Source organism: Papio anubis, chromosome 7 (assembly GCF_008728515.1).
Source record: "Papio anubis isolate 15944 chromosome 7, Panubis1.0, whole genome shotgun sequence".
Classification (NCBI taxonomy): Eukaryota; Metazoa; Chordata; class Mammalia; order Primates; family Cercopithecidae; genus Papio; species Papio anubis.
Window position 1 is genome coordinate 148,649,740 of NC_044982.1, and position 27,328 is coordinate 148,677,067.

General features: G+C 35.5%; 1 protein-coding gene across 2 annotated transcripts in view; it reads right to left on the reverse strand.

Annotated features, from left to right (window-relative positions):
• Positions 1-7,204: 7,204 nt before the first annotated feature.
• The window catches only part of SPRED1 (sprouty related EVH1 domain containing 1), a 103,976-nt gene continuing 83,852 nt past the window's right edge, over positions 7,205-27,328 (reverse strand). For both annotated transcript variants that reach the window (XM_021940405.2, XM_009209889.4), the window contains 3 exons: positions 26,175-26,333; positions 16,285-16,386; positions 7,205-13,451 (listed from right to left, as the gene is read on the reverse strand). In XM_021940405.2, the coding sequence (XP_021796097.1) occupies positions 12,801-13,451; positions 16,285-16,386; positions 26,175-26,333 (912 nt within the window). In that variant the 3' untranslated portion in view covers positions 7,205-12,800. The remainder of the gene's footprint in view (positions 13,452-16,284; positions 16,387-26,174; positions 26,334-27,328) is intronic.

Below are 27,328 nucleotides of genomic sequence, written 5' to 3' on the forward strand. Positions count from 1 at the left end.
ACAACTTCTTGGGAGACAAAGGTAAATTTGAAAATTAGATAAAACTACTGTTAATAAATAATAATTTCAAATAGCCAAGGCAATCCTAAGGAAAAAGAACAAAGCTGGAGATAACATGCTACCTGACTTCAAACTATACTACAGGGCTATAGTAACCAAAACAGCATGGTACTAGTATAAAAACAAACACATAGACCAATGGAACAGAATACACAGCCCAAACATAAGGCTGCATACCTATGACTATCTGATCTTCAACAAAGCTGACAAAAACAAGCAATGGGAAAGGACTCTCTATTCAATAAATGGTGCTGAGATAACTGGCTAGCCGTATGCAGAAGACTGAAACTGGACCCTTTCTTTGCACCATACACAAAATCTGGACCCTTTCTTTGCACCATACACAAAAATTAACTCAAGATGGATTAAAGACTTAAACGTAAAACCCAAAACTATAAAACCTTGGAAGACAACCTAGGCAATACCATGCTGGATGCAGAAATGGTAGACAACCTAGGCAATATCATTCTTTGTCCGTTGGGCAAAGGATTTCATGATGAAGACACCAAAAGCAATTGCAACAAGAGCAAAAATTGATAAATGGGATCTAATTAAGCTAAAGAGCTGCACAGCAAAAGAAACTATCAACAGAGTAAATAGCTTACAGAATGGGAGAAAATTTTGCAAACTATGCATCTAACAAAGGTCTAATCTCCAGCATCTATAAGGAACTTAAACAAATTTACAGGAAAAAACAATCCCATTAAAAGTGAGCAAAGGAAAAGAACATTTTTCAAAAGAAGACACACATGTGGCCAAAAAGCATATGGAAAAAAAGCTCTACATCAGTTATCATTAGAGAAATGCAAATCAAAACCACAATGAGATACCATCTCACATCAGTCAGGATGGTTATTCTTAAAAAGTCAAAAACTAACAGATGCTGGTGAGGTTCCAGAGAAAAAGGAATACTTACACACTGTTGGTGGTGGGAATGCAAATTAGTTAAACTATTTTGGAAAACTGTGGTGATTCCTCAAAAACCTAAAAACAGAAATACCATTCAACCCAGCAATCTTGTTACTGGATATATACCCAAAGGAATATAAATTGTTCTGTTATAAAGACAGGTGCACGCATATGTTCACTGCAGCACTATTCACAATAGCAAAGACATGGAATTAATCTTAATGCTCACTAGTGGTAGACCACATAAAGGAAATGTGGTACATATACACCATGGAATACTACATAGCCATAAAAAAGAATGACATCATCTCCTTTGCAGGAACATAAATGGAGCTGGAGGCCATTATTCTTAGCAAACTAAGAGAGAAACAGAAACCCAAATGCTGCATGTCTCACTTACAAGTGGGAGCGAAATGATGAGAACACATGGATACGAAGAGGGGAACAACAGACACTGGGGCCTATCAGAGTGTGGAGGGTGGGAGGAGAAAGAGAATCAGGAAAAATAATTAATGGATAATAAGCTGAATACCTGGATGACAAAATAATCTGTACAACAAAACCCCAGGACACAAATTTACCTACATTACAAACCTGCACATGTACCCCTGAACTTAAAAGTTAAATTAAAAAATAGAAATAAAATAGATAGGGCCGGGTGCGGTGGCTCACGCCTGTAATTCCAGTACTTTGGGAGGCTGAGGCGGGCGGATCATGAGGACAGGAGATCAAGACCATCCTGGCTAACACAGTAAAACCCCATCTCTACTTAAAAAAAAAAAAAAAAAAAAGCCAGGCATGGTGGCAGGTGCCTGTAGTACCAGCTACTTGGGTGGTTGAGGCAGGAGAATGGCATGAACCCAGGAGGCGGAGCTTGCAGTGAGCCGTGATTGCGCCACTGCACTCCAGCCTGGGCGGTAGAGCAAGATTCCAACTCAAAAAAAAAAAAAAAAAAGAAATAAAATATAGTAATTTATTTCTGGTTAAAAACATCATACATTATTCGGTTTGCTTTTACTAAAAATTAAGTGGAGAAAATTAAAAGACTAACAAAAGTATTCATATTAAAACTATTGGATTTTAAATACTTAAGAGGAAATAGTTTCTAATAAGATACACACAGGTTAAACCTATGTCATCAGAAGTAGAGATAACTTTAATCAACTGCAGATCAAACTACAGAGAGTAATGGGTAAGTGCCAGCATTTGCTAAGCACAATGGACTTAATGCTGCCCCATTACAAGGAAGCAAATAAAAGCCTCTTTGTTAGAATATAAGGCGTTGCAGAAACATGCTACAGAGGCTCACACTGACCTTCTAGTCAGTCATTTTCTTTCTAAAATTTTCTAAGCATAGACTTAACATCTTTAAGTGGCTTTGATATTGATGGGCATCATGAAACTAATCTCACAGTCAGTCCTTCAAAAATTTAGTGTAGTTAATGTTACTTATGGGTAAGACAGGTCAGTGAGTATAACAGAAAATGCACAATGAGAGAAAACACAAAGACAGAAATTCGAAGGGAAAAAAGAGACAATGCAGGTTGAGCAAAAACAGTTAATAGAAATAAAAGCAGACAGACCAGGGATTTCAGAAGGGGACAATGGAGACGAACCCCACAGGAGTAGAATGGAAGCCAGGAAAGAATGGGAAGCAGATAGACTAGGGTTTGAAATTTAGCTCTCACACTTAAGAACACAGCTAAGTTTCTCAATTTTTATTGCCTTGTTTCATGTGTGAAATGGAAGTAATCATGCCTACATTACAAAGGTATTGAGTAATTAAATAATATATGTGAATGTGTTCAACACATTGTCTGGTACCTAATAGGCATACAATAAATGTTAAATTCTCTTTCCTCATTACTTGTGCACAAAATACAAGTAGGAAGGAAAGGAGAATAAGGAAAATAATTGTCCAATTAAGAAAAAACCTAACAATTAATCCAAAACTATGATAATGGAAAAGACGAATATTCAGTGAACATAAAGTAATGAATCTTTCTAAAAATAAAAGACCCTGAGGTAAGCGAGTAGAAGTAGGAAAGCTGTTACAGAGGTATAGGCAAGAGATCATTGAACCTTGGACTGAGATGGCAGTGGTGCCCATGGTGAGAAGTATTCAGGATTGAAATCTATTTTTAAGTTGAATCTCTTGTTGAAGGTCTGTATTTAAAACATGAAGCAAAAAGACGAACTCTCTGAATAACTGGGTGAATTATGATCATTTGTTAAAATAAAGCATCCTGGAGGTAAAGCAGGTTTGGAGGGGAATATCAGGAATTCTGTTTTGGCCTCATTAAAACTGAAATGCCAATAAGACACCCAGTAGGTATGTATGTCAAGTAGAAGATCTAAATGTGGATACCACAAACATGAATACGGCATTTAAGTCTCTAAGCAGGGAGTATTGCTAGAGTGAGTTTATTGCTGCACCCTGAAGATTCCAACTTGTAGTGCTTAGAGGAGGGACAAGTGAAATTTGAGGAAACAAGGATAGTGTAGCATCAAGGAAGAATGTGCCAAAAGTTGCTCAGTGAGGTGAGATCTAAAAAAATCTATCACATTTAGACATGTGGAGGCAGTCGGGGAACCCTGTGGAGAGCATTTCAGTGGAATGCTTAGGACAAAGCCTCAGGTAAGACAATACCAACCCAGCAAGATCTGAAACCAGTATTGGGCTTTCTTTCCTTTTAAAAGGCCAAACAACAGATTGTGAAATTTTCCAGTTGAAAATCTTCCAGTGGATTCCTATTACCCTCAGAATAAAAGCTGAACTCTTTACCATGATTTCCAGGTTCCCAGAAAATCTGGCAGTTGCTGTCTTACCTCCATCCAAGACCAGCCTCACCCAGCCCTTCCAGCCCTACTAGCTTCTTGCTCTTCATTAAGAAGCCAAGTTCCCTTCTATTAAGAGCCTTTGCATTCACTCTTCCCCAACCTGCATGGTTACTTCCCCATTTATGTGCATAGCCTTCCCTGACTACTGTATATAAAACCCTGCCTCCTTGGGAGGCCGAGGCGGACAGAGCACCTGAGGTCAGGAGATCAAGACCAGCCTGACCAACATGGAGAAACCCTATCTCTAGTAAAAATACAAAAATTAGCCAGGCGTGGTGGTGCATGCCTGTAATCCCAGCTACTTGGGAGGCTGAGGCAGGAGAATTGCTTGAACCTGGGATGCAGAGGTTGTGGTGAGCCAATATTGCGCCACTTCACTCCAGCCTAGGCAACAAGAGCAAAAAACTCCGTCTTTAAAAAAAAAAAAAAAAAACCTCCTCCACATCCTTTAGGTAGTCAACCTTACCTGGAGTTTCCTTTTTCCTATGAAACAAATCTGCACTAGGTAGGCTATCTCTGATCTTGCTTTGGCAAAAAGTGAGTTGGAAAAGGCAAAGAAAATCTTTTGAATACAGGTTCACGTGTTTATAGAGCTACTGACTTACTTATAATGCTACCAGCGATAAGATTCCAATGGTTTCCAGTAAGGGACTCTTTCATTCACCTATGTGCTATGAAAAAACCCACAACAACAAATAATACGTTTAAATTACTTAGAAAAAATAATGGGTTTGAGGAAAAGTGAAAATAAAGTTTAAAGGTTACCATTTCTGTAAGTTTGTACTCTACAGTTCAACTTAGTCTTAATTCTCTAGTTGGTCCTGCGTCCTGAAGGGTTCTTTCAAGTCACCATCATCTGATTCTGCAATCCCACTGTAAACCATTTTTAGATCTTGTCTAGATCTGGGAATATCTCAATCTGAAGATCACTTTTTAGTTACAGTATGAAGTACTTTCACCTTCTTAATCACATTTAAAATACAGACTACCTATTAAAAATAATGGCATCCCAGTGATTCATTCAATGCCTACTTTCTAATGTCAATAGTGAGAAGACTTCTACTAAGATAGTTACAGTGGGGATGGAAGAACATGGACAGACTTGAGGGATACTTAAGAAACAGAACTGTAGGAAATTGAGAACCAATAGTGAAAACTAAAGAGAAATGATAAAATAAGGATGAAGGCCAGGTGCAGTGGCTCATGCCTGTAATCCCAGCACTTTGGGAGGCCGAGACGGGTGGATCTCTTGAGCTCAGGAGTTTGAAACCAGCTAGGACAACATAGAGAGACTTTGTTTCTACTTAAAAAAAAAAAAAAAAATTCTAATGACCTGGTTTCTGGCTTAGCCAACTGGATAGGCAGTGGTGTCACCTCAAGGCAGAGAAGAAAAAAAAGTTTGAAGAATGAGGGAAATCATGAAGTCAGTTTTGGGCATATTGAATTTAAGGTACTTGCAAGAAATGTATTTTAGGCAGTTATGGATATAGAGTTGAGTGTAGGTTATGTTACTGTGTATGTTAAGTGAACATACCTTGCACTAATATCTAAACCTTCTTGGATCCATTACTACATTTATAAAATGAGGGTGTCATACTGATCTGATCTTTAAGGTGCCTCTTAGCCCTAAAACTTCAGTGAATTAACTTTATCATTTTATTATTTAAGTAATTTGGTTTGGATTCCCATTTTCTTCTTAGACTCCAGAGTAACATGTTATTATTAGCACTTTAGTTCAGCAGTTTTAAACAAAAACTATTACCCAGTTAGAAGCTTGCAAATTCATACAACTTTGTTTTCTCTTAAATTTTAAGGGATTGTGAAACATTTGCTTTCCCTACCAATGGAAGATATACATTCAAGCTTGCTGGAACTTCTTGGGATGAATACAAGAATTTTTAAAGAAAATGTATAATATGCTCATGAAAATTTCTTCTCCATGAATTCTTCCTCTCATAGATTTGGAGAAGTTGGAGAAACATTACTTTTATTAATAGAAAAAGAGGGGAGAGGAAAACGTGGAGCACAAAACATGGGGTTTATGTTTGGCAAGAAAAATAAATCTGTAAGAAGATGTATCACAATACATTTTAAAAGGAAAAAACCAGCATTTAAATTGATGCCTTGCAACTGGCAATACAAAAATAAGTAATAGAAATGAAAGACAGGTTTAAATTAAATTTTAACTTAAATTTTATTATTGAGTTAATAGTCTTGACATTTCAATACTGAATATTCTGGAATTTGTCCTCCTTTCTTCCTAATTGCACATAGCATCTTGGTTATTATAAATTATTTCCAGGTTAACAGAACCAGTAATTTTGAGAGAAGAGAGAGTACTAATCTCATCGTCTGAAGCATGTTTAAGTAGTAGTCCTGGCTGGATGCGGTGGCTCATGCCAGTCATCTCAGCACTTTGAGGAGGCCGAAGTAGAATTGGTTGAGCCCAGGAGTTCAAAACTAGCTTGGGTAACACAGCAACACCTTGTCTCTACAAAAAAACACAAAAATCAGCTGGGTGTGGTGGCAATTGTTGTGGTCCCAGCCACTTGGGAGGCTGAGGCGAAAAGGTTGTTTGAGCCTGGGAGGTCAAGTTTGCAGTGTAATGTGATTGCTCACTGTACTCCAGCCTGGGCACAGGGTGAGACTGTGTCTCCAAAATAAAAAAAAGTAGTCCTGACAATAAATGCAACTTTGGTTCCCAAAACAGGCTCTATGGAATAACCGACAGATGAACAGCTCATCACTTGGCGGTTGGAGGGGGAGCGAGGGGTGGTCGGAAGAGTACTGTATACATGGCTCATTTTAGTGCATTGTTTCCTAGTGTCTCAAGAAGTATTGCTGCTTTGGTGAAAATGAATCCCTCCAATAAACCTGCAATTGAGCAAAATGAACAATTCCACAAACGGAACTATGTATGTTTTTAGTGCTTCCCATTGAATCAGCTCACATATCTTGAAGCATTATCACAATTATTCTCCAATTTAAAAAATTTCCATGCCATACTGTGGATCACATACCACAACTTAGTGAGATAGGGGGCCCAGAAATGGACAAGGGAAGAGTAGAAATTAGGAAACTATTCCTTTATAAAACAAAATTACTCCAGCTTAAAACAACAGAATTTCATTTTAACAGAACGATTATTTTATGAAATATATCTGTAACTCCTGTAAGAGAAAGCTGAAACCGCATCGGGAAGAAAAGCCTATGCTGTGGAGTCAATGTGTTTCAGACCTCGTGCCTCTATGTAATCCGATATTTTGACCTTTTGAAGCCCAAATCTCTTCCTTAGAAAAATGAGGAAGATAATACTTACAATGTTATTTGAGGATTAAAAGTAATCATGTATAAAATATATTATGTAACAAAAATAAAGACAAAAGAAACAATATTTCAACTGTGATTTTGTTCGACTTTTATTATGAATGTATTTTTTAAACCATCATTTCAGATCTCACTAAAACTGCAAATCTTAGAGCAGTCAAATTTAAAGAGACTGACTACAGTTTTCATACCATTGATGTTGATGTCTTTTTCTTTAAGGAGCATTATGTGCATGACACTTCTATTGAAAGCCAAGCTAGAACCCTAGTTTCAATTTCCCTGTTATAAAAGCTATTCTACTTACTTGTGGGTATTAACTTGATGTGAAGAATGTAAAGCGAATTCTGAAAAACCTGTAAATAAGCACATGAGACTACATTTCATAATTAATAGTAAAGATACAGTTACTCCTTGATTTTTCAAATAAACAATATAGTAATCCAACTTATTCTGGTGTTGAGATACACTATAATTTTTGATTACTGTCCTAATAACCTCTCATTTAGATTATTCGCTATGTTTTGTTTATATTGTAAGTTAAGTAAAACCATGAAACTGACTTGAATATAAAAAAATCAGTAGTCTTGGGTTAAACATTTGCCACTTAAGGTCATTAGCTTAGCTGCGACATGTTATCAAACCAATAAATATAACATTATTAGGTAAGAGACTTTAAAAAAATCTGAATTAAGGATGAACAAATGTTATTAAGATGAACTATATGTGAACTTTCAGTTTAAAAATATACTTTTAAAGAACAGAATTATCAAAAGCTTCCATTTTTACTACTTTCTCCTCCAGTAATTATCTCTTATGTGATAATTTGATAAGCTCTAGGAGAATAAGAAAAAGTCCTTTTAGAATTCATGATAGGTTTAATCAGGTAATTCCAGGAGGGAAAAAAACCATTAAAATAAAATCTTATGATAATCATCTGGTATGTCCAATGACATGGGTATGATGTAACAAAAATGGTTACAAACTTATAATGTATTATTTACATTATATACTCAAAACTATCAAGCTAGTTAACTGTATCTGAGGAGACACATTATGACATAAGTTAAACAGTTTTTCATTGTTCATTAGAAAGAATGCAGTCAAGCTTTTAATGGAAATAATATACAAGTGAGGCACTTTTGAGGTCAGAAATAGAAAGCAAACGACACTACACACTGGAAATGTTCACAAAAATCTATGTGTATTTTTAATACAAAGACTTTTCAACTTGTTTATTCTTGAAAAATTTCAAAACTAACAACTGATGCAATTTAAGAAGCTTTCAGGAATAATGGCTAACATTTCAGTGTACCAAAGCATATGAACGTCTTATAACCACCTGGCTGCTAGGCAAACAGTACCTAATACCTTAAAGCCTTTTTGTTTTTCTTTTGGTTTATGTAAATCACCTCAGGTTGTGTTTGTTTTAAAGAAATTCATTCTTTATGTCTGTCTCACTGCAAAAGACCTCATGGTGCTATTATCATGATTTATAGACTTTTTTAGTGCAACAATAGTGCCAGTTTCTAGTGCTTCCTCTTACACTTTAAAATGTGATCATGGAAGTCAAATCAAGAATGAGCATAACAATTAGTAAAGAATCCTTGCTTTTCAGGTAACTAAAGTTTTCTAAGTTTTATGCAGAAAAAATGTTACACTTGCTTAATGTACCTCTTAATGCACCTCTGGGCTACAATTAAAAACCCAATTTAACACATACTTCCAAGTGTAATCACAAAATCGAACATAAATTTCAACACAAGAAATATCCTTAAAATTCTTTACATTGACCATTTAGAGGAAAGCACATTTCCTGTCTCTAGAGACTTACATGCGTATTAAGAAACATTTCTGTGCCATTTAATCAAGGGGGCAAGGGAGAGGAAAAAGAAAAGAAAAAGCAAGACTTACCCAAGATACCAGATGGCACTACACACATGAATTGAAAGTGCATTTACATTACTTCAAAAGCTCATTTTAGGCACTGCTGAATAACCAATGAAAATATGTAGTTCAAGTTTTTCCCTTTAAATTCTAACCCCGCCCCATCATCATCTCAGAAACATACACACGGCTGGGGGCAGTGGCTCAAACCTGTAATCCCAGCATTTTGGGAGGCCGAGGCGGGTGGATCACCTAAGGTGAGGAGTTCGAGTCCAGCCTGGCCAACATGGTGAAACCCCATCTCTACTAAAAATATAAAAACTTAGCTGGGCATGGTGGTGGGCACCTGTAATCCCAGCTACTTGGGAGGCTGAGGCAGGAGAATTGCTTGAACCCAGGGGGCAGAGGTTGCAGTGAGCTGAGATTGCACCATTGCACTCCAGCCTGAGCAACAAAAGTGAAACTCCGTCTCAAAAAAACCAGAAAGAAACGTACACACACACTCTTTCTGAAGTTGTCATGATAAAATACAGGTGTGATTATGTTTTTCCATGTTTTGAGAATTATTTTTAAAAATTCTCCCTGACTGGCAGAAGGAGGAAAAAAATACCATTTTGGTAATGGCTTTTGAGAGTTAAAGCAACTGGTTCTATAAATGCCTCAATACATCCATTAAGTTTCATTGCCAGTCCCAAATATCAACCAATATTTTAAAACAGGATATATAAGAAAAAAGTGCTTAAAATCTTTCAGCAAGCCAACAAGACACATTAGGAAAATAACCATTTTACAATTCATTTGAGATAGTTCTTATTCCTGGTTTCCCTGGTAGAGGTGGTCACCATATAAATAGCCCTTTAATGGTAGTAGTGATGAACCCTGTCGGATCCCTATTGCCATCTCATGTCTCTGGCCTGGAAATCATCCAGTAGGTGGTGCTGAAGCTCCACACGACATACTTCTTCAGAAATCAAATGATGTCCCTTTTCAAGCCAGGAAAAATATCATTTAAGAATTATCAATTCTGAACAAAACAAGTTCATCGGACCAGTCTTGCTTGTCATACCATCTAGATGATTCCATTTTCAATCTATTACTGAAGCAGCTGTCTTGAGCCATCTGCTTATATCAGATAAAAACAAAGAAAAGTTTTAGAGGAAAAGCCAATTGGCAGTGCTGAATCTGTACAGAGAATGAGAAAATGTTCCTGAAGGTGCCTATACACATGTTTAAGAATCAGTGATTTAAACTACCCATTTGCTTTCACAAAGGAATTCTAATTTACTCAAAAGAAAATTTCCACATAGGGATTCAGAGAACATTATATCATCAGTTAGTCTTGTAGACTGATTTAGAAACTGGGTATGTTAACTATAAAGATCCAAGGTAAAATAAAAACCATTTCATCACCATAGTTTTTAATGAAGAAACTTGTTTAAAATTGTAAAGGAAAAAATGGGAATGGGACGGCAAAATCTTAGCAGCAAAGTGGTTAAACAAATTGAAAATATTAATGCACAAACATTAAAATATTAAAGCATATATGTTGCATATAAAATACAGTACAGAACCAGGAGTTGCACTATACTGATTAGTGCTTAACAGAAGAAATGATTAAATTTGTTCCTCCCAGAAGTATATACACAGTTCATTTCCACAGCATTTTCCTATAGAGCCAGCAAGTTATTTTCTTCAGTAATTCACACCTTGATCAAACCTGAATTATAAACTTAGCACTTACAAATATGAAAATTCATTCACAAGGAAAAACAGTATTTCCATTTCACCAATAAAAATTTTGAAAGTTAACAGTCTATTCTAGGAAACCAAGCTTAGCTGAAAACTTCAGGGATGAAGATCATCTGTTGTAGCAGCATTCAAATATATAAACAGTAAAAATAAGACTTAAAACTGCTGCTACAGTGTCATGTTTTGGATTTAGTTCATCCAATTGATTTTTAGTACAAAACTAGAAATACCCTCTTCTTCATAACATCTATAGTTATCAATATATTTTTCTTCTTTTCAATGTGAAATAATACTTCAAGATGATCTATATACACAATGTTGTCAGTTCAAGCTGTCATATAAATATAAATGCTTTCTTAAAAAAAGTATTTTACAGACAGATAGTGTTATATACATTGTTCCGTTTGATCTGGGGCAAAAGAAAAAAGCTAACACAAGCTTAAGTGTGATATATAAAAAGAACGATACATAAATGACGTTTAAAAACCTGCATAGAAAATGAGCTTCAAATGGTAGTGTGATTTTAATTTTTATCACCTCTGAAACTTCAAGCCATTAAAAAAAAGGCACACTTCTCAACTTTATCCCTCTAAGGGAATGTTCTTAAAGAACCCTTTCCTTGGTTAGAGTTTTAATGTAACACTTAAGAAAACAACAACAAAAACAAAAACAGACAATTTGACTTCAAGGTACTTTAAGGTTTGTTGGAACATTTATCCAACTATTTTGTAAATTAAACATCCAGTAATATAATGCTCTGCAAAAGAAATACATTTATATGTACAAGATACTTCATTTACAATGTTGGATTAAATACTTTCCTGGGATAGTTTAGCACACATTTTAACATAAAATAATTTTGCTTTTGGCCAGTTTAAATAAAAATAAAATGTAACTGATAAAAAGTTATCATTGTTATGTAAATAATAAGCACTGAGGATTAAGCTAAAAAATTAGTAACACAGCTGAACATATTCTGGTTTAGCAGAATGATAAATGAAGATCTCAAGAGGAAGCTTTTACACTGACTATCCAGTCAAACTTTCTGCCTTGTAAAACATTTGTAAATGCAATATAATTTTTTGAAGGAGGAAACTCTGAAAGAAAACAACTTGCTGGTTGAATACCACAAAAACAACTAAAAAACTTCACTTTTTTTCTATGTTTGTTTACTCAGGCTTTTTATATAAAAATAAGTGTTACGTTCCCATCAAAACATTAGACAATTACATCTGTGCTTTAAAAAAAAAGTTGGTCACTCAAGGCTATTAGAGTATTTTTAAGGATTTTAGATTACCAGAATGTACAGATATAACTCAATATAAATTGTAGCCAAAGAGAAATAAGGATGAAAATATCAAATCATTCACATGGAATAAAAACATTATTAACTAGATGAGTTAAATATTCAAAATATATGGAATGTGACAGTAGATATACATATATATATATCTACTTCAGAACTAGGAAGGGGAAGAAAAGTTTAATATGTAATAATTCGTACCTTACATTTAGTTAAATATAAACATTTGTTATTTATACATAAAACTGCTTTCAAAAAACAACTAATAAATGATTTAGTTGCACTTGTTTTACTTCTTGTAATTGCCAAGTGTTAACTTTTCTTAAATTGAAATCAACTGTCCCCTAGTGCACTTTTATTTTTAGTTCATGTCCTAATAAATTCAAACCTTTAAAAGTCCCATCACCTAATGCATAAATATACAAAAATGCCAAAAAATTAATCCCTTTTAGTTGGATCATATTTTATGCTGACTTTTTATAGCCAAATAACCAGAAATGGTTTCCTTCTGCAAATACTCTACAACCTGTAACAAAATATGCCATGCACTCAAGGGAAAAGTTAGGCATGGCGTGAAACGCCAAGAACTGATGAGTTCTGCTTCCTCCATGTGTGGCCCCAGTGATACCAGGCAAGATTCCATATTGCTTGCCAAAAGCTTCCACAAATCCAAGTTAGCTAATTCCTGGAAACAAAGATTTTAAGCTCATTTTGGCACTGGACCATTTCATCCAGCAGCTTTATGTTTCCCACCACAGCAACCACATGCCTCACCACAGCGATGGCACATTCTCAAAGGGACGTAGCAGCACATACATGGTACAATGAAAGACAAAGCTACCAGGGCTAACCATCGCAAGCAGAACTTGTCGTCGCTAGTGTCACACGAACAGGGATCAGAAAAATCTCCCTCTGAGTCTGACATACAATGATACAACATGCTCTCTGCACAGAGCATGCAACTAACTTGATATATGCATCTTTTAATAGGGTCTGGAGCATCCTGACATTTTCCCCTGACATTTTCTTCATGATTAAACCTTTCCTGGCAGTATACGCAGCGAGAACGTTCACCGTCCTCTTTTCTTCGTTTTGACTTCTTAATTTTTAATGAGGAAGGCTGCGTCTTAAATACCACAGAGTCTTTAGGTGAACTTAACTTAGTCTCCTCCCCACAAGAGTACAGATAGTCTGATTTTTTACTGTCTGGTTTAGAAAACTGAATACTGGAATCAGCATCATCTCTTTCCAAGTCATTTTTCCACATGTCAGGATGTCTGTAGTCTGCATAGCGACGTATTAAGATATCTCGAGGGTTTATTCTGACAATCTCATCCTCATCTTGAAAGCTGACATGTCTGATTGATTTTAAAGGGACCTAAAAAAGAAACAGATAAAAACTGCAATGAGGGCTATGATGTTTAATTTTATGTGTCACCTTGGTGGGGCCACAGTGTCCAGATATTTGTTCAAATATTATTCTGGATGTTTCCATGATATGTTTTTGGGATGAGATCTACATTTCAATTGGTAGACTATGAGCAAAGCACAGTACCTTCTGTGATGTAGGTGGACCTCATGAAATCCACTGAAGGCTTTACTAGAACTAAGGCTGAGCTCCCCCTGAGCAAGAAGAAATTCTGCCAGCAGGGTGCCTCTGGACTCAGACTACAACTATTTCTTGGGTCTCCAGACAGCCTACCCTGCAGATTTTGGATCTGTACCTCTACTATTGCATGAGCCATTTCCTTAAAATAAAATCCGTCCGTCCATCCCTCTGTCAGTCCCTCCGTCCGTCCGTCTGTCCCTCCCTCCCTCCATCCATCCCTCCGTCTGCCTGCCCACCCATCTGTCTGTCCGTACGCCTGCCCGTCTGTCTGTCTGTCCGTATGCCCGCCCGTCCGTCCGTCCGTCCGTCCGTCCATCCATCCATCCATCCATCTATCCTGTTGGTTCTACTCTGGAAAACCTTGACTAATACTACTTTTAGTGTCAGTATTAGTCAAAGTGCGGTGTCACTCTAACAAATACCTAAAAATGTGGAAATGGTTTTGGAACTGGGTAATGGGTAGAGGTGGAAAGTATTTTGAGATGCATGTTAGAAAGAGCCTTGAAGAGACTGTTGCTTCTAAATATGGACTTTAAAAGTGATTCTGGTAAGATCTCAGACGGAAATGAAGAACATGTTTTGGACACTGGAAGGAAGGCAACCTGTGTTATAAAGCAGCAAATAACCTGGCTAAATTGTGTTCTTGTGTTTTTTGGAAAGTAGAACTTGTGAGTGATTAACCTAAATATTTAGCAGATATTTCTAAGCAAAGTGTTGAAGGTGTAGTCTAGTTTTTCCTTGCTGCTTATAGTAACATTCGAGAGGAGAGAGAGAAATTGAAAGAAGAAACTGTTAAGCAAAAAGGAAGAGAACATGAAGATTTGCTACGTTCTACATCTATCCATTTGCAATAAAATGAGAAAGCATGTTCAGAGAGAATATCTAGGGTGTGGTTGGACAATCATATGGTAAAACGAAATGCTGTCAATCTGGATTGAAGGGGACAGAGTCAGGACAAAATGAAGGAAGACTGTTGGACTTCTGGAATTCTACAGGACGGGCCAAGGGAGTAATGTGAAATATGACTATCTTTCAAGAAAAGGGAAGAATGAGCCTGAAGGCAGGCAGTTCCAGAGGGTGGGGTCAATTCCTCAGTGTCAGTGGGCCAGGCTGTAGCAGCCCAGAGCCCTGGGGGCAATGCTGACACCTATAGCTAAGAGGGTGGGGCTACCATTCCAGCGGGCCCAGACGGCAGAACATTAAAACAAAAAGGATTATTCTTAATCCTAAAATCTTTTTTTAAAAATCTTAAAATATTTTAAAAAGTTTAAAAATCTAATGGAATTATTGTAAAGTTTTGGAATTGCTTGGGACCCATGACATCTTTCTTCCATTCAACTTCTCACTTTTTGAATAGGAATGCCTATCCTGTACCTTTCCTATCATGATATTCTCTAACCTATCCTATCATAGTATTTGTACTATGAAATTACAAATTTCACAGGTTCATAGCTGAAGACGAATTTTGCCTCAAGATATATGTACCTCATCTTACCCAGACTTGATTGAAAGATGTTATTCGGATGAGATTTGGGACTTAAGAGTTGATACTGGAATGGGTTATGTCTTTGGGGCTGTTGGGATGAGGATGAATGTATTTTGCATGTGAGAAGGGCGTGAATCTGGGGACAAAGGACCAAATGTTATGGTCTGACTTATGTCCTCTTCAAATTCATATGTTGAGGCCCTAGCCTCCAGTAATGTGACTGTATTTGGAGACGGAGCCTTTTAAGAGGTGACTAAATTAAAATGTGGCCCTTAGGAGAGACTTTAATCCAATCTGACTGTTTTCTTTATGAAGAAATTTGGACACACAGAGAAAGACACCAGGGATGTACGTGCAGAGGAAAGACCATGTGAGGGCAAAGTGAAAAGGCAGCTACCTGCAAGCCAAGAAGAAAGTACTCAGAAGAAACCAAACCTACCAACAACTTTGATCTTGGACTTCTAAGAATTTTAAGAGAATAAATTTCTGTTGTTGAAGCTACCCAGTCTGTAGTATTTTGTTGTGGGAGTCCTAGCAAATTAATACAAAGACATACATGTTTATAGCTTTGGTACACAAAAAGTCTCTGAAAAATGACGTAAAATATCCCTACCTCCACAACCCTTCTGGGAAGGTTGGCTCTTTGAGGCCAAAGAACAAAATTAAGTCTTTTGACCCCTTCCATCATCCATAAATGCAGGCTTCTAACTAGACAAATTTGTATCTTTAGCTCCAGTTCCTGGACATAGTGACTAGTCTACTACAAGTAAGCATCTGACTCAGTTTGGGGTACACTTCCCTTCCCCAGATATATGGAATTAGGGTTAAAAAATTTTTAGGTCTGAGCTAAAGGTGGGATGACAGATACAGTTTATTAAATTAACAATATATAATTCCTTTTGGTTCTATCTGACGAAAAGCTCCAGCAAATTTTTAGACTCGAATGAGAAGTTTGGAAATAACTAATGGCATTTATAAGCACATATGCAGCAAATTTACACAATGAAAAACTTTTTAGTGCAATTCAACTATATGGAGAATTAGAAAGACTGGAAAACTTCACCTATACACTAATTAGTTAAATTCCAAATCAGAAGATAAACTAACATTACTTACCCTATTTTGGGACTTTAGGCTTCCACATTCCTTGGATATTTGCCGCTGTACATATTCCATACTTCTGCTCTGAATGTCCAAGCCTGGCTGCCCAAATGTTATCTAAAATACAAACAATTTCTACTTAAATGACACAAGAATTTTTTACTTTTAAAGAAACTATGTACAGTGTATATTCCAAAATCTCATAACCTATTAGCAGTAAAGTTTTTCAAAAACGGTTTTGAGAATAAAATATAATTATTTCCCCCTACCTAAAACACAAACAAAAACTGTAGGTCTTTTCTTACACATTTAAACTTCAACAAGTAATGAATACATAGTCAAAAAAGTACAAACAACCCAAATACTCATCAACTAATGAATGGATAAACAAAATGTAGTAAATCCATAGAGTGGAATATTATTCAACCACAAAAAGAAATAAAGTAGTTACACATATCACAATAATGGTTGCCAGGGGCTGGGAATAGGGAAGGAGTGGCAATGACTGATAATCAGTGTGGGTTTTTTGGGAAGTGATAAGGAATTTGATACTGCTGATGGCTGCATAAGCTTGTGAATGTAATAAAAACCACCAAATTATATACTTTTTTAAAGGATGATTTTGTGGTAGGTGAATTACATAGCAATGAAAAAATAGGAATCTTTAGTGTCCTGATACATTTACAAGTGTTTTGAATTGCAAAGCCCATTTCAGACCTAAATTACAGCTAAAATGTATGAATAATTTTTAAAATTTTATGGTGAAAAATTCCAATATACATAAAAGGAGAGAATAATGTAATGAATCACCACGGGTCTATTATCTAGCTTCAGTTATCATCAACATTTTGGCAATCTTGTTTACTTCTTATTTTTCCAGATAATTTTGATCCAACTCCTACTGTTATATACTTAATAAAAACTATAACCCTGAAAATAAATAGTAATACATGCAGATAGCAAAATTTTCAAATAGTATAAAAGTACATGAAGTAAAAATCTTCCTTCCATCTTAGACCTTTCAGTCCCAGTTTTAAAAGCTAACTATCATAAAAAAAATTTTTTTAGTGTATTCTTCTAAAAATTTTTACACACACACACACCCACACACACACCTTTAAAATAGGACCCTTTGTACTGTGCCCTTGGTTTCTGCATTTAATGATACAATATGGAGGCCATTCTATGTTTATAAGTAGAATATGTAAGAATTTAGAAATTAACAAGAGGAAATAACTATGGATTAAATGGTCTGGGAAGGCATGAAAGGAAATGTGACTTGAAGGAAACACAGAATAAGCTAGGTATTTGGTCAAGTGAAAAACAGAAGAACATGACACAAAAGGAAGCAGAGAGAACAATTTTCTTTCCTGGTACAATACAATGACCTCAACTAGTATATTAAATATGTATTTCTAAGAACTATTTTAAAGAGTAAAAATGTCCATTTTCTCACCACTGTCTCAGAAAAAAGTCATACACACCACTTAAACAATACACACTTTGAAAACTACCTGAGTCAATAGGGTATCTGAATATTAGCTCTCTCACACAATCTCTAAGTGAAAAGACAAATAAACGGACAATATTGACCTTTTCACACTTACTAAAAACAGATGTGATAAGTTACACCCCAATTAATTTCTGCTTTTTAATATCCTCAAAATTTGGTACTTTTGCTATAATCTTCAGGAAAATTTATCAGCTGAAAAAGTCGTAAGAGATGCTTCTTCAAAGCTGGTCACAATTAAATTTTAAAAGGATTCCATTTATAATAAAACAATAAAAATGGTACAAAGAAATAACACTATAAAATATGTATTATCCTTTCACAAAGAAAATGCAAAGTTTTATGTAAAGATACAGAAAAAGAGCTAAACAGAGGGATATATCATATTCACGAATAAGATGATAAATTATCCCCTAAACTAATATACACATTCAGAGCAATTCAAATATAAACCACAAAAGGATTCGTCACCAGATTTGACAAGTTGGTTCTAATTTTTTTAAAAGGGTAAACAGCCAAATCTGGGGGGAAAAAAAAAAAAAATCCAAGAGGAATAACAAAGTTAGGCACTTTCTCTACAAATATTAAGTTATTATAGAGCTACAGCATTTCTAGAGTAAAGATGACAATGTGGTACTAATTTCGATTAGAGACATCAGAAATACTCAAACATACATAGCAATCTGACGTGACGGATATGGTACTGCGTATCAGTGCAGAGAAAGGCTCCAATAAACAGTGAGGGGACAATTAGTAACCTATGTGGAAAAATAAAATTTGATCCCTACCATAGAAATCAATTTAAAGTGGATTAAAGACAAAACTTTAGAACTTTTAGATTAGGAAGAAAATCTTTAAGATAAGGATAGGGAGGGGTCTGTAAAAATAATAAAAGATATCATAAATTCAACTGCATTAAAATTTATAATGTCTGTTCACCAAAACACCACAAAGAGAGAAAAATAATCACAAACTAGGAGATACTAGCCGCAAATAAAACTCAGAAAGATCTGAATCCAGAATATACAGACAAGTGACACAGAACATTTGATTACCTAGCAAAAGGCCATATGAGAGCATGCAGTTAAAATCCATTTGTAAAGGAACAATCAGAGTTATTTCCAAAGTCTTTCAAATACTCAATACATATTCCCTGTACGCACGGTACATACACATCAATCCTAAAGTCCAATTTGTCCCAGAACCTTCTGTAGCACATCAATGTCAAAAATCCAATGCTAAATACTCTAAAGAAACTCATGCACATGAATAGTTGCGGACAAGAAAGTTTGTACTAGCAGTATGCCTGTAACAACAAAAACCTGAAAACAACTGAAATATCCAATTGGGAGAATAAAAAGAAACAAGTTTTAGAACTATCAAGGAAAGCATGAGAATGTCAGACATATTCAATTCCAGGAAATAGTTACCTCTAGGATGAAAGCAAAGGTATAGATTGGGGGTGTTCCTGTTTTGTTTGGTGGTTTCTCAAGTATTCAGTGAATATATTCCTTTTTATGTATTAAACACATCATAAATCTCTGACATATGCTGTCATATTTGTCTACAGTGAAATGAACCCAGTAATGTGAAAGTAAAAGAAACTGAGTTAAAGAACTATATAATGGCTTCCAGGCCTTTAAGACTTTGAAACAATGTATCTATCCATCCAAAAGATTTTTTTTTTCTTTTTTTTTTTTTGAGACGAGGTCTCACTCTATCACCCAGATTGAGTGCAATGGCGTGCGTGGCTCACTGCAGCCTGGACCTCCCTGGCTCAAGCAATTCTCCTGCTTTAGACTCCTGAGTAGCTGAGACTACAGGTGTGTACCACCATGCCCGGCTAATTTATATATATATATACATAAATTTATATGTTAGAGATGGAGTCTTGCTATGTTGCCCAGGTGGTCTCAAATGCCTAGCCTCAAGCGATCCTCCTACCTCAACCTCCCATTGTTCTGGGATTGCAAGGGTGAGCAACCATGCCTGGCCTCAAAAGATTTACTAGCTCTTCAAAGCATTAAAAAACGAGTCAAAGACAAACACTAGCAATGCCTATTGAAGCTTTACTAAAGGAACCTAAGCTAATGCAGTTGATAATTCTTTATGGGTCCCATCTCTGCAGATCTAGTGAGCATATGCACTACCGGCCTTTTGTTTTGAACTGCCTTTTCAAGGACATCTGTACAGTGAAACCCTTGAAAGCCATAGTGTTTCCCCTTTGGAAACAGGCTTGTTTAGTGTCCAGTATAACAAAGACAGTATCTCCTTCCTCAGCAAGTAAGGCAGGCTATTGAACTGCATTAAAAGTCATTATAAAAGACTTGGCTTCCCTAAGTTCAGGGTTCCAAAGCTGGGATGCAAACCCACCGAGCGGACAACGTATTTCTGAGCATCATTCCCATGGGATTTGGAGGAGCAAGGGAAACCAACACAAACATGAAGCTCATGCTACTACTGTAGTGTGAAGAATAACAAAGTCCTTTGTCTCTGACCCAGCAGCCATGTCTTCTAGCAGCATTCATAAAACTAGTAAGTTAACTTGCTAGCTTACTCTTTATAGTTCAGCAAGGCAACTGTCTAGTCCTTTTGGCAAGGTTGTTCCTCTGTTGTAGAAAAGGACCCATCAATTTACCCCAGTTGAATGTTATTAAACATTCAAAGGACATAGTTATTTTGTTGAGCATTTACACTCACCAAGCTAGCTTTCAGTGATGATCTCATAAAGACCTATTTTAGGTAGAGAATGTGTTAATCACGCTACTACAAGTAACTACAGTCCTCAGGACGGTTGAAATCAAATTTTATGTTCTGATTTTCACCTATCATTTTCTTAAACTCAATTACTTGAATCTCTGAAAATGACTTTAGTCCTAGTATCCTATGAAAATAAGGTGTCTGGTCTGCAAGCTGAGGGCCAGATTCTGTACTATGGAAAACTCATCCTGTGAGGCCTTCTGGGTCACATACAAATGGACAACTGCTACACTATCCTAACAGCACTGTGCTGAATGGTACTGTGTTTTATTCCTATTAAGAAACTTCTACAATATTTCTTTACTATACATATAGCTATAGTCTACTGCAGTTTTAAAAGAGAAAACCATTCCATTATAATTCCTATTAAATTGAGAAGTTTACCAATTATAACATCAGCAAATGTGTAAACATCTACTTATGCAAATTCATATAATATAACCCTTGTTTCTCTAAGTCACATCAATCTTGGAGATAAGAAAAAGTATCAATTACAAGTATTATTGTTCTATTTATTTGACGTTTTTCCTAAGTGCTTTATATATAAAATATTAATTATTTAATATTCATAACAACTCTAGGAGGTAGATACTGATATTATACCAATTTACAGATGAGGCTACTAAGGCACAAAGAACGTAAGTAACTTGTCCAAGGCCACACAGTCAGTAAGTAAAGAAGCTGGAATTCAGACCCAAACAGAATAGGCTCTAGAGGCCATGTCATAATCCCAAAGCTAAGAGCTGTCTGCCAAATGTTGTTCACGTTTCTCTCTATAGTTATTTAGCACTTTTTGTGCTTTCTACCTGATAACTACATTATTCAACCACCCCATCATAACCACCATTACTATTTTGGGAGAAGAGTTCAGTTCTTTTTCCCCATTAATCAAAAGAACACCTTTAAATTTATAGTTCTTTCAGTCAAAGAAGGTAGGCCAAATAAATTCCCTGGGCCTGGGATGAGGAATACTGGTATATCATAACGTCCCTGTGTTCCATTCACCGTGTTTTCTTTCCCTGCTCAACTGTATGAATCACTGACTTAGTTCAGGATATGCATACTTTACCTCTCTCCTACGTTGAGATGAGTTTTTCTGCCCACTCAATATGTGGGAATATATTTTGTATTAAAAACTGTTAAAATGAGTATCTCCAGATTCAACTGTCTCATAGGATGCCTGGACGTTTATAAGCAAATATGACTCCTGGTGGGTTCATTTTAATATCCCAAAATCTCTAGCGAAAACATGCAGATTGCTTTTAGCCTTTATTCTTGCAATTATTTTGCTCAAGGTAAAACTGGCTTGCAATTTTTTCCTTAATTTTTCTTTAATTTTTTATAAAATTTCATAATAAATTTGGACAACATACATAAACTACAGATAATTTTTAATCACTAAAATTAGGTAGTTGGCCAGTTTGTTGTGAGGATTAAGAGTTACATAAGTAAAGCACTTAAAACAGTATCTAGCACATAGTAGTTACCAGCTATGATAAAAATTAATAATAACGATCAGTGAAAAATAAAGCTACAGGGAGCCTGGGAGACTTACCTGGAGACTTTTACAATCCATGTCTACCTTGAATAATTCAAACTGTATTTGCTATGGTATGAGAGTTGCTGGAAGAAAAGGTCCTAGATGATCTAGAAGTTTTTTTGTTCTCTCTCTACCCACTTTTAAGACTTTAGGACAAGAATAGTACGGCCCACAATGCTGAATTTATCAAGTTTGAATTTCATTAACTTTCTGTCTCCATAGCAAATCTGTAACTCTATCTAAACTTCACTTGCACCTCTCTCTTCTCATGCAATTCTCCTGTCTTTACAGTCTCTGTTGCACCTTTCTCTATCAATTTCTCTCTGTCCTGAATCTTTTAATTTCTCCACTTTCTTCATCTTATGACCATATTCATTTCTTGACCCTGCACCCCTCGAACTCCATCTATTTGTTAAGGAAGGCTTTTGCAGTCAAGCTTCTAGAGAAGTGGCTAGCAAACATCATCTTTGTTTCCTCTCCAGTCATGCACACCTCTTAATCCCACTGAAAATGTGGTACAGTTATCAATTACCTTTATAGAAATGAATTTGAATTTTATTGGGGCATTTTTGCTGTAAAATATTAACTAACTACTCCATCATTTCCTTTCCTTACTCCATCACTGTCCTCCCCAGGATTCTGAGACACCCTTTTCTGGTTCGCCTAATGTGACTGCTCTTTCTTAACTCACTGACTCAATATTTAGTGATTCCCTACTGTTAATAGTTTTAAAATAGAACATAGTCTACCAAAGTAATTCTAACTGTCCCCATAGTTTCAATTTTCTTTCTCTGATAATGATTTCCAAAATTTATATCCAGTCTTTAACTCTCCCTGAGCTTCAAACAACATTTAAGGAGCTACTGGCTGAAAATTCCTAAATCTGTTCAAAGGCATGAAGTCACAGACTCCAGGAGCTTTATACACCCAAAACAAAATACATAACCTAATACCTAGGTATAGCATAATAAAACATCTGAAAACAATAAAGATATTATTTCTTAATAGGAAGGGCAGAAACTTCTCAATGGTATTACATTTTTTAAATTGATGAAAGAAAATAAATTATAACAGAATTCAATGAAAAGCAAAACATCCTTCAAAAATGAAGGAAATAAAAGATTTTTTTTCAGATAAATGAAAACTGAGGTTCAGCAAGCACCAATAAACAGCAAATGATCCTAGATGGAAGTATAATACATAAGGTATTGAAGAATGTCAAAAGTCATAAAAAGGTGAATAAACCTAAATGAATGCTGACTGTTTAAAATATTTTTGCAAGGTTTTAAATTTTATAGAGATAAAGTTTGTAATGACAATTACATAAAAGGTAAAAAGGAGGTAAATTGAGTTAAGATACTGTAGATCTGTGCATTATCCTGAAAATGGTAAAACATTAATACACGATACATTTTAAGGAGGCAAGATACATTTGTAATCTCTAGGATAATCACTAAAAATACTGAACAACTGTATTACTAATTAGCTAATAAAGGGATGAGAATCAAGTAATTAAATATATTTGAATAAGCACAGTGAAGGAAAAAAACACAGCAAATGGGACAAATAAAAAATGAATAAAATGGTAGATTTATATCAATAATTGTAGTAAAAGTAAATGAACTAAATACTCCAATTAAAAGACAAAGACACTCTGGGGAAAAAAAATCCCAAACCCAACTATATATGGTTTAAAAGAGAGGTCTGAAATGTTGGAAGTAAAAGGAAAAATACAAACAAAAAAAACTATTGTGAAAGTGCTAACCAGAAGAAAATTGATGTAATCAGACATCAACAAAGTATTTGTAGGCAAGAAGTATTGCTAGAGACAAAGGAGGATATCTCATAATGACAAAAGGATCGATTTAACAAAAAGGCTGCTATACCCAACTACTAAAAATGTGCATTCTTTTTGAATGTACATAAAACACTGGGCCAGGCGCGGTGGCTCACGCCTGTAATCCCAGCACTTTGGGAGGCCGAGGTGGGTGGATCATGAGGTCAGGATATCAAGACCATCCTGGCTAACACGGTGAAACCCCATCTCTATTAAAAATACAAAAAATTAGCTGGGCATGGTGGCAGGCGCCTGTAGTCCCAGCTACTCGGGAGGCTGAGGCAGGAGAATGGTGTGAACCCGGGAGGCGGAGCTTGCAGTGAGCTGAGATCACGCCACTGTACTCCAGCCTAGGCAACAGAGTGAGACTCCATCTCAAAAATAAAACAAAACAACAACAACAAAAAACACTGACTATATGCTGGGCCATCAACCAAGTTCCAACAAATATCAAAAAAATGAAGTCATACATGAAATCATCTTTATTTGTAACACTAAAGAGAAAACTAGAAAACCCCAAATATTTAGAAATGAAACAACCCACTTCTGAATAATGGTAAAAATACGGCATATCATCATTTTGCCAATGATGGGTATTAGAAGCAGAATAGCATATGGTAGTTCACTCCTTTATTCATTCTCCCTCTGGTATGTCTAAAATTTTCCATTAAAAATGAATAAACTAGAAAATATTGTAAAATGTGGATAGAGCACTTAAATGAAGTTTTATAGCCTTAAATACCTACATTAGAAAAAGAGAGAAAAAGAGGAAAAAAGCTGAAAACAAAAATCAAGAAACTAAGCTTTCACAAGAATCTAAAACCAAGAAGAGTAAAGCTAAAACTTAATAGTGTAGGCAAATAGAAGAAGCAGAAATCAATGAAATAGAAAACAAACATTTAAAAAAGTAAAAAATCCAAAAGTTATCTTTGAAAAGGCTAAAAATGATCAACTCCTAAGCAAGAATAATCAGAGAGAAGGCACATAGTTTCAATATCAGCAACCAAAAATGGGATATATTTATGCCAATGAACTTAAAAATTTGGATGAAATAGACAAAGTTACTGTAAACTATAACTTGTGATAGCTGACACAAAAAGAATTAGGAAACGTGAATAGTCCTGTGCCTGTTAAAGAAACTAAAATTCCATAGTTCAAAACCATCTAAAAAAAAAAAAATCCAGGCCCAGATGGCTTCACTGGGGAATTCTACCAAACCTTTAAGAAAGAAGTAACAACCAATCTTAAACTCTTCCATACATGCAAAAAAGAAATACTGTCCAACTTATTTTATAAAGCCAGCATACCCTGATAGCAACAGCTGATAAAAACATTGTAAGGGGCCGGGTGCAGGGCTCACGCCTACACCCCAGCACTTTGGGAGGCTGAGGTGGGTGGATCACGAGGTCAGGAATTCGACACCAGCCTGACCAAGATGATGAAACCCCATCTCTACTAAAAACTACAAAAAAATTAGCCAGGTGTGGTGGCAGGTGCCTGTAATCCCAGCTACTTGGGAGGCTGAGGCAGGAGCATCGCTTGAACCCAGGCGGCAGAGGTTGCAGTGAGCCGAGATCATGCCACTGTACTCCAGCCTGGGCGACAGAGTGAGACTCTGTCTCAAAAAAAAAGGAAAAAAAATATTATAAGGAAGAAAAATTATGTTGATCTCTTTTATAAGCACAGACATAAAAATCCAAGATGAAATATTGACAAATCCGCATGCTTGAATGTATATGTATATATGTGTGTGCGTGTGTATAATGAATATATCACATGACAACCAAGATGGGTTTATTCCAAGACTGCAACGTTGCAAACCAATGACTGCAATTTAACAGAATAAAGGAAGAAAAAAATAGAATCACCTCAATTACTGCGGAAAAAGCATGTAATAAAAATTTAGTTCTCTAAGAACAAAAGGTTATCCTTAATCTGATAAAGAGATCTCTAAAAACATATAGTAAACACATCATAATTAATGATAAATATTGAAAGCTTTCCTGTGAGATAAGGGGTAAAATAAGAATGCTTGTGATGTCCCCTTGCTCAATCACTACACCCATATAGGACTTTATGGTGTATATGTTTATTGTTTCACTCTGGATTTGATTCGTTATAAATCAAATTATCCTGGTTTTTTTTGTTTGTTTTACTGTGTCTGGTAAAGGGCAGATGGTTTTAATGTCCTTATCTAAGACATCATCCAATTTCTACACATACAAACAACGTGCTGAAAAAATACTTTATCTTCTTACCTGATTGGCTTGGCTTTGCATGTAGACTCTTCTGGCATTCAGATCTTCAAAGGGAGAAGGTCTTATATTTGAGCTTCTATAAGGCTCACTGGTAACAACTGTCTCTTGCTGAAAAAGGTGATCCTTCACTAGAGAACTGGAAGAATCCTCTTCAGTTGCCTATTGGGAACAACCCTCAACTCATTAGTTGCCAGAATAAAAACCACCACCACCACAAAATAAGATACTAAAAATGTATTAGTATTTAGCAAGTCAGTAAGTATATATCACTGCCATCACTATAAATTGCAATTCCCAAAACTCAAATGTACGTGGTTAGAAAGCTATGTCAAAATACAGTAATATGAACTTTTAGAAAAATTCAACTTCATGAGAAAAACGGGCTTTATTAAAAATAACATGAAGAACTAAAAGGCTAACCATGTCATGTAGAAGAGCTATCTAAGTATAATAATGTTTTTAACTATAATAAAAGTGATAAATGTACATAGAAAATGCAGAAATTATTAGGAAGAAAACACAAATCTATGTTTTAGTTTGCAAGTTAAAAAAAATGTTCCAAGAACTCTGCTGTTGATAGTGAGTCAAAAGACAGAAGACAACAGTAGTCTATTACTGTGTTGAATAAGTGAATGAATAAATTAGCCTCAACTTGCTGATTATGTAGGATTTAAATCATGCACTCTCACTAGACTTAGGTTGGGAGATATGCTCAATAAATGACACTCACTAAAGAACATGCTTTTAAAATGTCATAAACAATAATTTATATAAAATAAATGTCAAAGTAAGTAAAATTTAGTACACTACAAAACACAAAGTCCTGGAAGGGCTTTGTTTCATTTAATTTTTTAAAGAAATGGGATATTACTTTTCCCATCACTGTGTAATTATTTAAGAAAAAAGCTGATATTCAAGTAAAAGTGGCTGAAACACTTTCACTAGCTTATTCTAAAATAATTCAGAGCAATCACTGTAGGGCTAACAATTTTAAGGGTTCAAACCTTCCACAAGCTTTTCTTTTTAAAAGATTTAAAAGATTTTGTTGGTGCTACTTCTAAAATTAACAAATAAAATTCAAAATTGACTAAGATATTTTAAATGTATAAATGCAAGTTCTAGTTTTTGTTCTAGAGAAAAAATAGCCTTGTCTC